The 18415-nt window shown below is 36.7% G+C and overlaps 1 protein-coding gene across 1 annotated transcript in view; it reads left to right on the top strand.

Annotated features, from left to right (window-relative positions):
• LOC126913304 (uncharacterized) overlaps positions 1–18415 on the top strand; it is a 124766-nt gene that overhangs the window by 104797 nt on the left and 1554 nt on the right. Inside the window, exon 4 of the mRNA XM_050710571.1 lies at positions 16251–16402. Within this exon, the coding sequence (XP_050566528.1) occupies positions 16251–16318 (68 nt within the window). The 3' untranslated portion in view covers positions 16319–16402. The remainder of the gene's footprint in view (positions 1–16250; positions 16403–18415) is intronic.

The following is an 18415-nucleotide window of genomic DNA, read 5'->3' as shown; positions in this document are numbered from 1 at the left end:
CTACATACATGAATATAAATGTGAAGTGTTGCAACACCTCGTTTCCACAGAGCTAACACAAGCAAATATTGAATGAAAGGCTGAGCCAATTAAAAGTGCAAAGTCTGTACACCATACAAGTGAAGAGCTGCAAATCAGGGAAGATAATAGATGTCAAATCAATATTTATATATGTGAACAAACATACACAATAGTGTAAATAAGTAATTTATCTGGGAATTGCAGAAACAAGACAAATCCATGGCAATATCCTAGTATATTAATATTCCAAATGTGAAAATGTGTGTATATATATATGTATATATTTCAGTGTTATTCCTCTGCACAGAAAAGGTGAAAGACTGATTTTCATCTGTTAAGTACTGAGATCTAATCTCATAGAGAGCCTAATTCCAGTCTTTTTTTTTTTTCCTGTAACCACTGTGGATTTTTGGATAGGGATCCCACCATACAGTTTGACCAAGTAATCTCCATTTTTAAATAACATATGCAGCCCAGTTTTACTATACGATGAGCTCAAAATACATGTATATAATGTATCCCATGAACTGAATATACTTTTTTAAACTGGTGAACTATGACACTAGTAATTATTTATGAAAACTCAGAAAAATAAAAAAATTCAATAGCAGAATTCAGTTTAAGGCATATGTCAAGTCTTTTATCACAGAAGTTTCAGCATAACTGACCTGGTAAGTAACTAAATCTTTCAGGAAATGCATATTTTTTTATCAGCCTGGTAAAAGGTTTAGCTGTGTGTAGATGAGTATGTTTTGATTCTGTTGTTCCTGAATATTTACATTGATTCCCATTAAGGTCATATGCAGGAAATAAACTGTGCCAATTCAATGAATGTTGCCACTGGAAGATAAATGAAAATAGATAACTTAGTAAGTCAGCACTTGCTATAAAGATATCAACCTTTCTTTTGCCAGACATAAGCAGTCTGTGGATATATCTGAAAATTTTGTTGTGTTTCTCAGGATATCCATATGGCCATGCTTCTAATGCCTTGTCCTGGTTTCAGGTAGGACAGAGTTAATTTTCCTCTTAGTAGCTGGCAGGGTGCTATGTTTTGGATTAGGATGAGAAGAGCGCTGATAACATGCTGATGTTTTAATTGTTGTAGAGCAATGCTTACACCAAGCCAAGGACTTTTCAGCTTCTCCCTCTGTCCTGCTAGTGAGCAGGCTGGGGGTGCAGCGGGAGCTGGGAGGGGACAGACCCAGGACAGCTGACCCAAACTGGCCAAAGGGGTATTCCATACCATCTGACGTCATGCTGAACAATATATAGGGGTGGCTAGCCGGGGTGGGGGGCCGGCTGCTCGGGGATAGGCTGGGCATCGGTCAACGGGTGGTGAGCAATTGCATTGTGCATCACTTATTTCGTACACATTATTACTATTAATACTATTATTATTATTATTATTATTGTTGTTATTTTTCCTGTCTTAATAAACTGTCTTTATCTCAACTCACAGGCTTCACTTTCCCGTTTCTCTCCCCCATCCCGGAGAGGGAGGGGGGAGGGTGAGCGAACGGCTGTGTGGTGTTTGGCTGCCAGCCGGGCTAAACCACAACATGCCTAAGTATAAATACATGTTTTGAAATAACAAGGAAAATGGAAAAAAATGTTTATTTTCAATTAGAAATAGACATTGGATCAAACTTGAAAATTCAATCTCAATTTTATTTCTTTATTATTGCAAGATGTCCTTGTTGTAGAGAAACAAAAATGAAAGGTTGTGATACCCCAGAAGGTGTTGCACTTAAAGACTAAAAGAAAGATACACAAAGAATATTCTATAGAAATGTAGCACCTCTAGACTTATTATCTGATTTTATCTAATTGTCTATTGTAATACTACTAATGATTCCATTAATATTTCTTGTTAATATAGATAATAGTAATGTATAATCAGGAGCTGCTAGTTAGATGATCTGGGAATTGACTTTGGAAGTCCCACTCATAAGTAAGCAGACGTGGGGCACTAACAGATGTGCTGAGCTCCAGGTGCAAGTATGGAAGGGAATTCATAGTACAGCATGTGTGATATAATGTCTACAGACACCAGAATTTTTTTTCTGTAAGCAGGCCGTATGGTTTCCTGGGAGGAAGGTTAGCAGCCTTTGAAAAGATCAGTAAATTAATTGTGATGGTCTCAGTTAATTGAAGATCCTCTATGAAGTAGATTCTGAAAGCCTCTAACGCCAGACTCTTGTTTACTGCAAAACTAAATTTTAAAATTTAATTTTAAATTCCAAAATTTAATTTTTGAAAGCTATGAATATTCAGGGATTTGAGGGTAGCCCGATCAATTTGACTGCTTATAAGAGTCTTTCAGTCAGTGGAAATTAAGGTCTGTGCAAAATGAGTATGCCTTAGCAAGGCTGAGAGGTTTTTCCAGTTTAGGTTTTTATCACATGATCTTTGTCTGCTTTCTTGAAGGCTGTTTAAAAATGTTCATGCCATCTTAGAGTTTGGTATTGGTTTGTGAGCAGAGCCATTTGTAGTGGTCAGTTAAAATTACATAAAACAACCATGAGGACCGAAGTAATTTTGGCTAAGTTTTGTAGCGAAAGATGGTGTTAGAAAACTGCTCTTTGTGTAGAATCTTGCAGAACAAAACTTCAGCTGTCTGCAAAGTTCTGTCTTTGTGCAGGCATGGATGAAAACAGATATACACAAAATTTACAGTTTCTTTTTAGAAGGAGAAAAAGTCTCCAAGAATCTGGATATCTGAACATAAGAAACCATAGTGTGGATGGAGGCAAAATTTAATTTGCATGAAGGTATTTATAAGCAGAGTTCAGGAATGTAATTAATTGCTTAAACATGATTCCTGCGTATATTGACCATGAACACTAAGGCAAGTTTTTTTTCTGTAATGTGCATTCCCTTTTCTATGCCTAAGCACATTTGTTTTCAAAAGCACAGGCCTGCAAAAAATTGGGTGTAATAACAAATTATATGACTGTTAATTATGCTTTCCTTTTAAGTAATAGCAATAGTACACCTGGAAATTGCAAACAGCATCTGCAAGATTTGCAAATCAAATTATCTTGAAGCCTTCACTGTCTGGGTCATCTTAGAGTAAGTGTGGAAAATACAAGAATTTTGACAGTGGTTATTCATTTATACGGTATGTTTTGTTTCATTACATAAAATTGGTTGATATCACTATTATTCTTGTAGTGCACTCTGCTTGTAATGTATGCTGCATCACAGGCTTTAACCTTACATAAGACTATACTTGAGCTTTTTTTTTCATTTTATTTTCTGTAGTTCTGTAACCAGTCGTCCACAACATTTTATTTATTTATGGCTTCCCTACAGTAGTCTTTGTTTCAGAATCTTTCACTATAAAATGAAGTAAAACTTTACAAGGCAATGTCTGGGAGATACTTGGATCTAATAAGCTTATTAGCTTTTTCCCTGATTAATTTTGGAGGCTTCACTTCTTCCACAGAGATGGGCTTACATGAATCAATAAATGCAGTCATTCCTTAAATGGAAAATCAAATTAAATGCAAGCCAGGGAGATGGAATAGTTAAACTGTGGGCCTCTGTGAGGTTGGAGTGAGTTCATGAGAAGAGCTGTCGTCCTTGGAGGATTCTTCTGTGCTCTTTTTCTGTTCGTTCTTGTCTGTATTGTTTGGTGACTAGAATCCTGACGACTTCTGCATTAACATTGTGTTGCTGCCATGGGTAGAGCTGACTTGATGATCAGCTCATGGGGAGCTGAAAAAGCCTGCCTGTGCCTTACCTCCTCCCACAATGGAGCAACTGGAGTATTTTGTTGAAACCTGCTGGGAAAGGCAGTGTGTCTCATGATGGTGACCCAGGAAATCACTTAGCACAAAAGGAATTCCCGTTTTATTTTCATGTCATTTGTAAAGGAGGGGCTTGACCTGATGGTAAGACCTCTGAATGAATGTGCTGACTTGCTTGGGGAATTCTGAAAACACTTTCTGCGCGTTGAGTGAAAAAAAACACAATCTTTCAAGTTATACATCCACAGATAAAGCAACTGAAAACAATCCTTATTTTTTGTTGTTGTTGTTTCCTTTTTGTTTGTCAGTTTTAAAGTGATTCTGGAAATGCTTTCCCAACTAAATCAGTAGCTGCTAAATATTTAGGACTTATTCTGATATTGCGCCACATCATATATGAATGTGTGTTTGAATAAATGCTTAAGGAAGAGAGGTAAATGAGTTTTGTGGTACTTCCCCATCTGTACTAACTACACTGAGCTTTGTGCATTGGGAAAAAAAATAGCGAATGTGCCACAAAATTCATTACAAATTTTTGGTTCCTACAGCAGATTTTTTTAGTCTGTTTTGTATGTCAATTAGGCTTGGGTCTGAGAATGTGAGTAAGGTCTTAAGGCTCATTGGACTCCAGCTGAAGTGCCTAAGGCTCAGAAGCAAGGTTCAGAAATTCAGAGAGATTATCCACTGATTGGATTTATGGAGTTCAACTGTTTTTTTCATTTAGTTTGACATGCTTCTCATTTGCCTTTCTGGCATGATGCCACATGAGTTATGCTGAAACTTATCTCTTTACTCAATAGACACAAATATAGGAAAGAAAAAAAAAAAGCCTCGTTTATAAATGACAGGTTGGCAATGAAAGGTGACACAATAGATGCTATTTGGATATAATGCTTCAGAAATCAGTGACTATCACTGGAGAAGTCAACACTCACTTGCAAAAACAAAATCCAGCGTTCTCTCCAGATTTCTCAGCATTACCAATTTTAGGGCGTAAAATGAATTATTGAACAGTGCTTCTGTATTAGGGAAGTTCAATGGCTATTTTTTATTTATAAAATATTTATTTGCAACATAGCGAATGAGGACTGTTTGTTTGTTTGTCTGTTTCTTACACCTTCATAATAACCAGTTATGTGAATTAAATAGAAAATGAGATGGGTTGTTTTGACTTAAATGATCATGCAAACAGTTGATTTTCTTATCACAAGTTTACTCATAGTTTGGAGTTACTTGTAGTTTAGAATCTCAGTTTCTGAAAAGCTTGTGTTCCAGAAAAAGACACCTATAGGACAATTAAGCATATTCTTTTTCCTCCAAAATTACTGAGAACCAATGGCAATTCCATATACAGGAATTGATTTAATGAACATGCAGTGTCACTGAAGTACAGCTCCTTCTGAAGATACAACATCGTCATTAGTGTGCTATGTCTGGCACAGTGGATGTGACTGCAGGTTAAACAATGGAGTAAATCTATTATCCGTAAATATGTCAGTGGTTGAGGATGCCTGACTTTCTTGGCTAAGTGCCATTGTAAACTGGTCCTTTCCCTAAGCTTTTGTAAGATGAATGCCGGAGAACCGAGATACCCAGAGTTACCTTCAGGACTTTGTAGGGGTTTGATCTAAAAGCAGATGTGAGGGTCTCAATTAACTTAAAAGAAGTTCAAATTAAGCCCATGCCATATTGTTACTTAAATATTAATTTCAAGTCAATTTACCTTATAACAGTTATGTTCCACATGCTGGAATTAGAAATGTTCTCTGTTTCAGAAGAATATATTCACTTAGCAGTGAATGGTGACTCAAAATTAAGCCAATAAAAAGACTGAATAGTTCATAAGATCTGTGACATAAAGAGGAACATAATCCGTAGTCTAATACTGTATCCATAAGATTATATTTTTTCTCTCAGGACTGTTCATCTAAAAGTGGTTTAGTAGAACTAGAAAGTTCTAGGAAGGAAGCTAGAAGGAAAATCAACAAAGATAATCAAGTTGTGGAATGGTTTCCGTATGAGTAATTTACCTAGAAGGACTCTTCACACTGAAAGAGAGCACTGAAGTGGGATATGATAGAAGACTGTGAAGTCAGGACTGTGGTGAAGATGATTAAGTTTTCCTCATAAAAACAGGGGGAGTGATTGTAAAATGGGACAAAGTATACCGTTATTCACATAACAGATGGACAAAGATCACATTGTCATAGAATGCCGTAGCGTTAGACTGGTTCTAAAAGTGGTCATCTAAAGTTATTACAAACATAGAAAAAACAATCAAGGGATATTAAATGTAAATATACTTAATGTTTATGAATATCCTTTTATTATGTACTGTTATTTAATCTGTCTCAGAAGGCCTATAAACTGTAGAAAGCTGGGAGCTGTATAATTTGAGTGCTCTGTCTTCTGCTGGCAACCCTGAAGAAACAGGGTACTGGGCTAGACAGACCTTTAGAGCTCACTTGCACTGGAATGGTTATCAAGGATACTTGATGGCCCCATTACAAACAACTTTAACTGTTTAAACCTAAATGTTTGTAATTAAATATGTAATAAGATAGTTTAGCAGTTATTATATCAATAATTACGCTGTAAGAAGTAACAACTCATCAATGTGACCTATGAAATACATGCTTATTTAGTTAGGACAGCTATCATTCCAGGATTACACAGTGATACTATATGCATATTTGATGACCTTTTCTGTAGATTATTACTCAAACCTAAGTTATATAAAAAAATATTCAGACTTTTGGTATTGTTATGAAAAATAACCATAGAACCACCTCAGTGGTACATATTATATTGGCTGTTCTGCTTGGAGCTCGTTTTTATTGTTAATTTCAAGAATAGATTAATGGGAAAAACTTGAGTATTTCATGACATTGCTACTGTTTTTTCTTTCTAGTTTTAAAACCTTTGTTGGAACCTTTAGAGTTTGTTCTTTAAGTTACACAGAGCTTGCATTTTGGAGGGTTTTGCCTAGCGCACTATATCTATTCCTTCCTGAAGGAGGGGTTGAGGGAAGATAAAACTACAGAATTTACTACCATTATTAGTGGTTCTAAAACAAATGGGCTAACTTTCTGTAAAAGCCTGACTGTATATATAAAATGAAGCTGGCCTTTGATAACCATTGGATGGATCCAGTTAATCTAGTGTATTGTCTTGGAGAATGACCAGAATAGGCTGCCTAGGGAGCAGGGGAAAAAAAAAAAAAAAGAGCAGGTACACAGTGATAGTTCCCAGAACACTCTCCTAGCCTCCACCAGTTTGCTGCTCGGGGACTGTCTGACCCGGGGATGTCTGTATGTAAGTGAATATTTAATAATTCATTGCAGTATTGCACTTTTGTGAACTTGTTCCGTTTCCCCTTGGCATTGTGTAGCTTTTTAGTATCCACCACATTGTTTTGTCTCTTGGCTGTTTCCTCACAATTCACCCCTTTAAAGAGTATGTATGACTCTTGTGCTCAATGGTGTATTGTAAACACACATTGAGCATACTAAGTATGACTGAGTATAAGTATTATGTTGAACAGCACAGAACCTTTCAGGACAGTAGTGTTGATCTTTGCTGTCATAGTTCACTTTCCATCCCTGCTTTTCATATATATCTTCTGAAGGTATTATTCCCACTAAACAGTGCTTCTTTTTACATTGTTTTATTTCTTGAAAAGAAACTTGGGTGAAGGCACAGTGCTGAGAATGTTAATCTTTGCTTTCAGTGCTATTAAATGACCAGCTAGTTCTTAGCAGTATAAGAACAGCATAATGAACTAAAAATAAAAAACAATCCTTCTTCCCCTGGAGATGTTCTTCCTCTACCTCTGCTAAATTGTGCAATTTCATACATCAGAACCAAGACAAGCATCTGAAATGAAGTACGATGCTTACATCACTTTTCAGGTATAGTTTGAGAGGTTGTTGAGGCTTCCTTCAGGTAGCCCATCACTAGAGTGATGTTCAGGTCATCAGAACATTTTATTGACAGAGACAGGGCTTTTTGTCACTGTTATAAGGTAGAAAGCTTTAAGAGCTTAAATATAGGCAGAAACTAAATGCTTTAATCTGAGGTTTAAAGGAAAGAGCAGAACAAAGCTGAGTAAGGAAGTCTTGGATAAAGCAACCTTGTTATCCAGTAGGTTTAATTTAAAGGTTATACTTCAAATACTGTTTGCAATATTCTGGGACTATGAAATGCATATTTGAAAAGAAAGTTAATAATAATTCTCTTATGTGCTTTCTCTGTGTGAAAGAGTCTACATATGCTAACATTGGATTTTGCTTGCTGGATCATTACTGATGTCTTGTATGGTTGTGAGATGACCAAGTTCTAGATTATTCTTAAAAAAAGGAATGTATGTGCCCCAACAAAGGGCAATATAATGTACATTGAATTATAGATAATATTAAATATGTCTTCTCTTTATACAAGCAATATTATATCTACAATATTAAAATCCAGTCTATGTATTATGGAAAAGTAAATCATAGTAAATAATTGCACAGTGGCATTTTAAATGGCAACCTGTATCTGAGTTCCAAATATTTTTTAGTTTAAAGTTCATGTGTAAGTCACAGTGAACAGCAGTTGTCTTCTGTCTCCCCATTCATTTCTAAATATGACGCTTACCAAGTTGGCTTTTATGGACAAGAAGGCAGAATATCTCACTTCTACCCATGTGATTTGTAAATCAGCTTTGCAGGTCTCCAAGGTTTTAAGTAAATCTAGGTATGTCTGTGTATACGAATACAGTACTGAAGAAAATGCAGAACGGCAGAAAAGATACTCCTAGTTTGTCCCCTCTGATTAGCTCAAACCTTTTCTGGAAAATAGGCTGGAAAAAACCTTTCATGGGGTCTTAAAAAATTAATGACCAGAAGTCTGATAAAGGAAGAAGAGGTTTAAAAAAACAGAACCTAAAATATTCAAATTTTTGTTACATCTCTCATAAAAGAATACCACAGTTCTTGAAGTAGAATCACAGAATTATAAAATGATTTGGACTGGAAGGGGCTTAATCCAAGGCTGGATTATCCTTAAAGATAATCCAGTTCCAACCCCCTGCCATGGGCAAGTACACCTCCCACTAGAACAGCTGGCCCAAAGCCCCATCCAGCCTTGCCTTAACACTTCCAGGGATGGGGCATTCACAGGTTCTCTGGGCAACCTGTTCCAGTGCCTCACCACCCTCAGAGTAAAGAATTTCTTCCTTATATCTAATCTAAATCTATGCTTTTCTAGTTTAAAGCCATTACTCCTTGTCCTATCACTACATACCCTGATAGAGAGTCCCTCTCTCGCTTTTTTGTAGACCTTCTTTAGATACTGGAAGGTTGCAATGAGGTTTCCCCAGAGCCTTCTCTTCTCCAGGCTGAACAACCCCAAGTCCTTCAGCCTGTCTTCGTGGGGAAAGTGCTTCAGCCCTTTGATCGTCTTTGTGGCCCTCACTTGGATTAGTTCTAATACTTCCATGTCTTTCTTGTGCTGGGCACCCCAGAGCTGGACACAGCACTCCAGCTGGGGTCTCACAAGAGCAGAGGGGACAAGTATAGAGGGGACAATCACCTCCTTCAAGCTGCTGGCCACACTTCTGTTGATACAGCCCAGGATATGGCTGGCTTTCTGGGCTGCAAGTACACAGTGCTGGCTCATGTCAAGCTTCTTGTCAACCAACATCCCCAAGTCCTTCTAATCAGGGCTGCTCTAAATCCATTCTCTGCCTGCCTGTATTTGTTCTTGGGATTGCCCCAGCCCAGACACAGGACCTTGCACTTGCCATGTTGCATTTCATGAGGTTTGCACAGGCCCACCTCTCAGGCCTGTCCAGGTCCCTCTGGATGGAATCCCATCCCTTTAGCATGTTGGCTGCACCACACAGCTTGGTGTCATCAACAAACTTGCTGAGGATGCACTCACTCCTACTGTCCATGTCACTGACAAAGATGTTAAAACAGCGCCAGTCCCAGTACTGACCCCCCTGAGGAACACCGCTTGTTACTGGTCTCCACCTGGACATTGAACCATTGACCACAACTCATTGAGAGCGACCATCCAGCCAATTCCTTTACCTACGGAGTGGTCCATCCATCAAATCCGTCTCTCTCCAATTTAGAGACAAGGCTGTCATGCAGGACAGTGTCAAATGCTTTGCGCAAGTTCAGGTAGATGATGTCAGTTGCTCTTTCTGTATCCACCAGTGCTGTAACCCCATCGTAGAAGGCCATCAGACGTGTCAGGCACAGTCTGCCCTCAGTGAAGCCGTGTTGGCTGTCTCCAATCACCTCCTTATTTTCCATGTGCTTTAGTGTAGTTTCCAAGAGAATCTGGTACATAATCTTGCCAGGCGTAGAAGTGAGAATGACTGGCCTGTAGTACCTGATCTCAATTGTATAAAACAGCTATGCAACACTAAATAGTTATTTTCTTTTCTCCTAGTGCTGATTGCAAATAGTTGCGATTTAAAACAGATAAGCAGTTTGATCTTGTAAAGAATGATTTCCAAAATCTCATGCTTACATAAGAACTTCTGTGGACTTTCTTGATAAATCTCCATCTGTCCTTGGTATAAAAGGGAAGGATTATTTATACAGAAACTAGTCTTGCTCCAGTGCCAATGCATGCTAATACTGGTGCTTGAGAAGTAGTTTTGTATGATATCTCTCTGGGTACCCGTTTTCTTTTGCAGTTTCTGGGACAGAATCTGTTGTGGATCTCACATTGTAAAAGTAATTTCAAATGGCTTTGGAGTAGTGGTGCAATACTTCAGTCATTTTTGTGGCAGGAGTAAGCAATAGGGTGCAGAGTCTGAGGAACCTCCATAGTGGGACCTGGATGACATTGTCTTATGTTTCTGTGGAGCATGGGAAGTGGTTATCTGGCAAGAGCAGGGAAATTAAGGGACTTCGGATCTAAAACTGCTTTTGCGTAAGATCTACTTTTTCCTTCTCTTCAAAACCATTTCCTCTCTTTACCTATCTGTTAATTCATTAGAATAGAAAGGCCAATTAACATGAGAAAACAAAATAAAATAAAGCTCCTGGAAATTTTAGTAATGATTAATATTACTAAATGACCTGAGCTGAATGACTTTCAGATATTTGTAGATATTCCTCAGTTTTTAAGAGAGAGAAGGATTATCGTCGAAGACATCACTTGGGATCAGAAGAGAAATCGATATGTTGAAATGAAGGGATGGAACGTTAGGAGGAAAATACTCCTTTATGTTGAAATGTTCAAAATAGTCTTAGCAGAAGGTATGATCAAATCCTCTGTACGATTTTTTATTATGTGAGAAAACAGTGGAAAGTACACAGTAAAGAACAATTCTTCAGTGTCAGGACTCAAGGCAGGGGTCTTATAACCTTGGCATGATTCTACACAATATTCTACAAAAAAGCAACTTTCCCCTGTCTATTTTGTCTAATCCAAAAGAGATGACTCTAACAAAGCAGCATGATCTTCCCTAAACTTCATGTTCTCACTGCCTACCTAGGTAGGCATATTTTATTTTCAGTTCCCTTCATTTCATATCTTAGTGATTCACTCAGGAGATACTGTTAATGTTGATGAAGAGCCAGGTGTCACTGAGCTCATGCTGATAAAGACAGAAGAGAGCCAGGCTGTACTGAAGCTTATTTGAAGATTAAATACATCTCACATCTAGATAGGAAGTTTTTGACTTTGAAATCATGAGACACTGTAGTGACTCAATGTGAATCGGAGATGAGACAGCCCATAGATGCCTTCCAGCATTAAGGAGAATTAATCTAGGATGTGGTCGCACAAACTCTTACCTATTTCTAATGGAAGTTAAGTTCTTCAGGCAATCACAGTTACAGAAATAAAACTTCCAGAAGGAAGGTCTTAGTGTTATACAGAATATATGGCCATCTTGTCATCTTTTAACTGTTAAAATCCAGCTGGTATTCAAAGTGAAGAACTGATTTAATTTGCTTGAAAAGTTAGAAATGTAAGAGGTAGAGATTGCAGTAATACATCCAGTGAAAGTCAGCACTGATATAGTGCTGCTCTGTTTTCATTATCTGCATTATTAAATTCACAATATCTTCTGTCCTTATCTATGAATCAAAACCTGAAGATAAAAGCTCCCCAACTTCCATTGGTATGAGCCAGAAAAAATAATCTCTCTTGTATTGCTTGCTAACAGTGATTCACTGTTGCATCTAAAATGAAAACCGAGCTTCAAGGGCAGAGTATCAGACCAAATGCAAGCAATGAAAATAAAATTCTCCTTTACTGACAACCAAAATAATACTTACGTACATACTGCTATGTGATATGAGAGCGATCAATTCTGCATACCTGATGCTGAAGTAGGGTGCCAGCCCAACCGGTGGTTTTTATTGTGGATTCATACACACGATCTAAAGACAAACCTGTACACTGTTAGATATGTACAGGTTTCATAGTTTGAAATGCAATTCTGTGCCATTTTAAAGAGTAGGCAATTTCAGCAGAAGTTCCTTCTGTTCCTAATTCTTCCTCAAGATTCAAGTTTTTCTCTATTAGGAGATTTCAGTACTCTTCAGAATATATGTTTTTCTGTGAAGATAACTACTGGTCTCAGTAGCACAATTAAGCCATGCATAAAGCCTTGTTTTGTTAGTGTTTTTTGTTATGCCCTAAATCTGGTTTGTGTCCAGGCGGATCAATAAGTAGCCACCTGTATTTATAGTCATAGGCCTTCGTCCATAGCCCATACTTTCAAGACCTCTGTGTGACAGTCCTTCATTTTGCATACATTCTAGGGTTGTTGCTTGTTTACTATACACCAAAATAGTTCCTTAAAATAATACTGTGTTTATATATGTAACGTTCTTATCTGCTTGTATCTAACTACCTGTGGCAACATTGGAAGTAGTTTTCAAATTTGTTTACATTTATTGTCCTCAGATTACATATAATTGCACCTCCTCCCTTCCTGCCATGACAGAAATTCATTGTTATATTCCCTTCAGATTTAGGGTGTCAGCCAGACAACCCGAGCTTCCTCTGCAAATTAGGGAACTTCGTCCTTGGTCAGTCCGAGTATTTGTGGAACAGACTTACAGGCTTCTGAACAGCTCCCAAGCTCTGTATCTGTGCACATACATATGAAGTCTATATTTTTGAAATGATACAGAAAGGTAGTTACTCATTCAGGTTTTGTCCTCTTTTTGTTCAACACAGTTAGTGCATTGTTGTTTTGTTTTATTTTCTCCAAGGAAAAATATCTGTTCTTGTACCCCTTCAGGGAGGGTGCATCAATTGGTAGAGGGACAAAACTAAACTTAATGTGAAAATGATAAATGATTGCTTCCAAAAGTAGGAAGCATTCTTACCATGTTATTCTAATACTGTGCAGAGTGATTTCAAATGTTTTTTTTTCCTTTCGTACCTGAAATTTGAATTGCATTATTTTACAATTTTGTCAACCTAAACCATTAATAATGCTCTAAATAAAAGGATGACAAGCTCTATTTATCTTCTTGTCTGCTTACTGCATAGTATTGTAGTACTGTATTCTTTCAAAGAACTTTTAATCTTGTCTTACATTTATGGTTTCTATCCCATACCTTTATCTGAATATTTCATTCTTTTCACTCATCTATTTTCAAAGTTTCTTTTTTTCTTTTTTTTTATATGAGTTTAAAAAAAAAATAGAAGGCCCATGTCAAAATACCATTTTTTATGATCTTTTGCTTGTCAACACTTCACTTTTCTATGGGGTTCCTGCAGGGTTTTGCAGTATTCTCTTCAGCAAGAACAACATACATAATTTTGCTTCCTTGATTTCCCTGTAGGCCCTCTCAAACTATGTAAATCCCTTTTTGCAGGTATAATCAGTTTTCAGTGGTCTCTACTGTGCTTATGAATGCAGTTCTCTTAATGAAGATACTGACTCTATTGAATAAGGAGATGGCCGCATAAGCATAATATGAACTGGGACCATTTAGTAGAAGATCACAGTTTATCAACATAGAAGGCAGACCAGCTATTAAAGGAAAAACAGTGTAGTGAGCAAAGAAGTAGTTGAGAAAATTGTAAGAAGGCTTAGAAGATACAGCATGCTCTCAGGAATCACCCTGCCCCTTTGGAAAGGGAAAGGCACAGTCCTGTTCTGCACTTGCTGGTGGAGGTCTCCTGTACAACATACCTACTGCCAGGAATCATATAACTGTGAAGGACAGTTTCATTTTCTCTCTCTTAGTCAATAGTGAACATTCATGGTGCTAGACACAACTATGCTATTTGAAAGCCAGTCTGTTTGGAGGTTAAAAAAAAATCAAAACTAAAGGAAACATGAATGGAATCCCTAATTTTTGACTATTAAACCTCTGAAATTGTCAAAGATTATAGGAGGAACAATGTGTGTTGTTGTCAAGCACTAGTGAAGGACCTGAGTTTTGCCTATGTATACTGTCGTTTCAGTTGCTTGAGAGATTTTTGCTTTTTGTCTGAAACTACTATATAGATTTTGCTGTTTATCTTTCATGCATTGATGTCATTATAACAAAGTCAGTAAATGACAGTGATTGTGATTAATCCAGGAGGTTCTGGAAGGGCTTTAAAGTACGAGATTTTGACTTACTAGGCAGAGTAAGGTATACGATAAAGCAGAAAGCAGATAAAATTCATGATTTTCCCATGGCTGATACACTGTCATGGCAGTAGCTAAACTGAACTATACTGTGGTAGTCTAGCAGACAACAAAGATCTAGTGTTTGAACAATATCAGATAATAAAAAGAAATGTGGAAAAGCTGTCAAACTTAGGTGTACCTAGTAACATATTTTGCATTAGTCGTGGGTTATATATGAAGTAACTCACACTTGATAGAGAGTTTTGGGTGGTAAAACTTTGAAGAAGAATTAGTATTCATATAGAGAAATAGAGGATCTTTATCTCCAGTAAAAAATTTTTGAAATACTACCATTCCAAACACACACACAGAGCAACAATGCTGATCATAAATTTGCAAAGCCTTACGTGAAAGCCCTTTCCCTCAGATCTGAGGGAGGGCTTCATATACAATTTATATTATTTGTAATAAGAATGTCAAAGTGAGAAGCCTGATTTGGAGAACATTTATCTTTATTTTACCTGTCTAGAAATCCAACCAAGTGAAAATGGAACAGTTTATGGGTTTCATAATCTCATTTATTCTATTCTCTGTTACAGCAGAGAAATAAATCCTGTGATTAAGATTTTCAGAAACCTGTAGTTAGGCACCAGCCCAAGTTTGCAAAATGCTGAGCTCGTGCTAGCTTCCACTCATCCCAGAGACGTGGGCTCTTTCTTTTCTTCTCTTTTATTTTTATTTTTTTTAATAACTCTTACTTTATTGCAAATTCACTTAGTTGCAGTAGAAACCAGTGGAATTTGGAAATTTGAGTAGGTCTTAAAATGGATGGGATAAACAGGTATATCTGAAATCTATCTGGTGATTCAGAATTTAACCCCAAACTCAACTGTCCTTTGCTTACTTTCAATGAATAAAACTACACTGAATTTTTAATACTGTTGTTACATGAAAGTTACTGAACCATGTGAACTGGAGCGCAACAGATGATAGACAGAAAATTACAAGACTGGGCCCTGTAACTGGGTAGAATCAGATTTATTTTGGGAAGTTCTTTAAGGAGATAGAAATTTCACAAAAACAACTTCCCTTTCTTTTTAAAAGGCTTCCTTTTACCAAGGAGAGGGGGGTTTGTTTATTTGTTTTGACTAGGTGAATGGGGTCCACATCCTGATACAAGTTTCTTCAGTATAAATCCTCATGAGCTATGTTGACTTAAATTGTAACACTGTAGTCTTTGCTATTGTTATTCTGTCTATCTCATTAAAATCAATTGAGTCATTCCAGATGGGAGCAACTGCAATCAATGTTTGGTCCCTGATAATTTAGTTTAACCAGAGAATAAAACTTCTGTTCTTAGAAGGAACTCTTTGAAGTGGAAAAAATACTGATAGTTAGCAGTGAAGAGAGATTTTATTTGACCTTTCTTTCTGAATTCTATTCCTTTCTCATCAGATATGGAGTTATACTTTCTGACGTGAAGTTCTAAGGGAAAGAAATCTGGTTTTGTTTTGGTCTCTTTATCTGTTATCTAATTTGTATGTAACAAATCTAGTTAACAAAAATCTTTCTTGTACTTCTGTTTTTTGATTTTGGCTTAATATGCAGAAAATTTTGAACTTTGGATTTTTTTTTGAAAATCATACATTTGATAACACTGGCTGCAAAGTTTTTGTAATATTGTAGATGAGCATACATTAACTTCGCTCTTTCCTTAGGAATAATCTTTTAATGTATGAGAAAGGGCTTCTTATTTTGTTGAAGTAACAAACAACCTAGACTGAAACTGTCTCAAATTGCTGAACTAACTAGAATAGAATAATTTGTGAGACATGAGAAATTCTTTTCTGTTTTTCATGTTTTCTTATGTTTCTCTATCCTAGGTCTAGGACGGGAAGTGGAGAAATGCCTTCATTGGTCAAAGTTGGATTTAAGTATTTTAAGAAAGTAAACTACTTACTTAATAGAGAAGATTGTGGCTGGTTCTTGAAATTAATTCAGCTTTCAGCGCTCATTGAGGCAAGAGTTTAATAAGGTAAGAAATATGTAACTCAGCACCATTAGGGATTAGATATATCTGAAGGCAATATAACAAGTCTTGAAGACAGAGAAGTTAATTTTATCATAACAAAGAGCAGTTAGTGGTCAATGTTGTTGACTGGTATAGGAGCTTAAACTTGTTCTTGTCAGGAATAAGGCTTTGCAAGGAGTCACCATGTATTTACCATTTAATTTGGTTCATATGATCAAAGCCTGGGCCTTGCTGAGTTTCTTCATAGCTCTGAGAACATAAAGAGGAGCGGTCTGTCTTCTGTGTCTGTACAGATGTATATGGTGGTGCTAGGAGGGCACTCCAGAGGTACTGCTCAGGTGCTTGCAATAAGACCCTTTCTGGGGATATGGAGTCTCCAGAGACCTAACTGAAACACGTTAACTGTTTGTCTTCTAACTGCTTATTGCAAAGCTGATAAGGTTTTGCTATTTTTTGTGCGCCTTTTTTTTTTTTTCTGCTTCCAAATCATGAATGTCTGAAGTCAGGTTGATTATGCTTCCTGCTAACACTTGAGCTTTTTGATAAAATACCGATGATGCAAACATGTTTATCAGATGATTGTCTCAAAAATTTAGTCTTAAAAGATTTTTGAAGACTCCATGTTACACTAGCAGGCAGCCAAAATGACTAAAGTCCAGAGTATCACTTTAAGAAACACAAAATTATCACAGAAACAATAAAGAAAGCCTCAAGAGAGGTCATTCTCCCAGAATCAATTATATATCTTGGAGGGAAAAAAAATGCACCCTTGAGTTTTCAATGAACAAACCTGTTAAAAGACCTTAAGTCAACATAATTTTCTGAAACAAGATTAACGTGGTAAGGCAGGGGACAAAAATTGGTATGTTCCAGGGAGTCTGAAGACTCATCTAGTATGGTGTAATTCCTCTGCAATTCCAGCCCAGAAAAAAAAATAAAAATCTATTCATAAAAAATTGTAAGTTTTTTTTTCTGCCTTATTCTGACTCAGAGAAAAAGAAAAGAAGAGACCTTTTGAAGCATTTTGTCAAAAATAACAGAAGAAAGTACTTGATTCCATTAAACAATGAAGCAACTACTTTCTAAAATGGGACACAGAGTTTTAGGATTTGCCTGTTTTACACCACTAATTCAAACCTTTCACATCACATACAGTGGCACTGTTAGTAGGGGTTTAATTTGGAATTTGTCTTTTTCAAGCTGACATTAAAACAACCCTAAGTTGTTTTGGTAATCTATTGTGAGTCTTCAAAATTCCAATATCCTGTTTGCATATTCTCAGTTGTTCATTAATCTTTTACTTTCAGTAGGAAATCTGAGTAAAGAACATAAATTATTTCCATTTTAATAATACATATCTTCTGTTAATTCATAATTTGATGCTATGAAATACTGTAGATATAATAGCATCTGCTATCCATTTTCTACTTCATTTGCTTAGACAGCCCCCCCGTATCATTTAGAAGGAAATCTAAACATGTTTTTTATCATTTGTAGCTAAGCACCAGTAGTCCAAAGTATAATTTCCATTGTGTTTCAAAAATACTTAGTGTTGACATTATTATCATTCTTTATTCGTCTACCTTGACTTAGAAACTTCTATCACCGTAGTAGAGCTTTCAGATAGTTTTATAATGTGCCATCTGTGTTTACTGTATGCACAATCTATACAACATAGTACACATCCTTCACGCAAAAAGTAGAAACTACTTTTTTATCAGTCAAAATTATGAGTGCAGCTATAGGTCAGAGTCATCAAAGGCTGTACAGGGGAAGAAAAGATTGTCTTTTTATGGTAGCCAGTTCCCCATTATTCACAGAAGATTTACTACAGTAAAGGAGAAGACTCTTCTGGCTAATCTTTAAAGTGCAGTTTCCACAAAGGATGACTTCAGTTCTTACTAGGGCTAAGTGCTCCAGCAGTGGAAGAGTAAGAAGGGAGGTTTTGAATCATGGTCTTTTATGCCCACACCACATTTCCTTCCAGATAGCACCATTTGCACTTCAGTCTGTCAA

The sequence above is a fragment of the Cygnus atratus genome, chromosome 1, assembly GCF_013377495.2.
Source record: "Cygnus atratus isolate AKBS03 ecotype Queensland, Australia chromosome 1, CAtr_DNAZoo_HiC_assembly, whole genome shotgun sequence".
In the NCBI taxonomy this organism is placed as follows: domain Eukaryota; kingdom Metazoa; phylum Chordata; class Aves; order Anseriformes; family Anatidae; genus Cygnus; species Cygnus atratus.
Note: the sequence above shows the minus strand (reverse complement) of the source record. Positions and strands in the feature narration are given on the sequence as shown.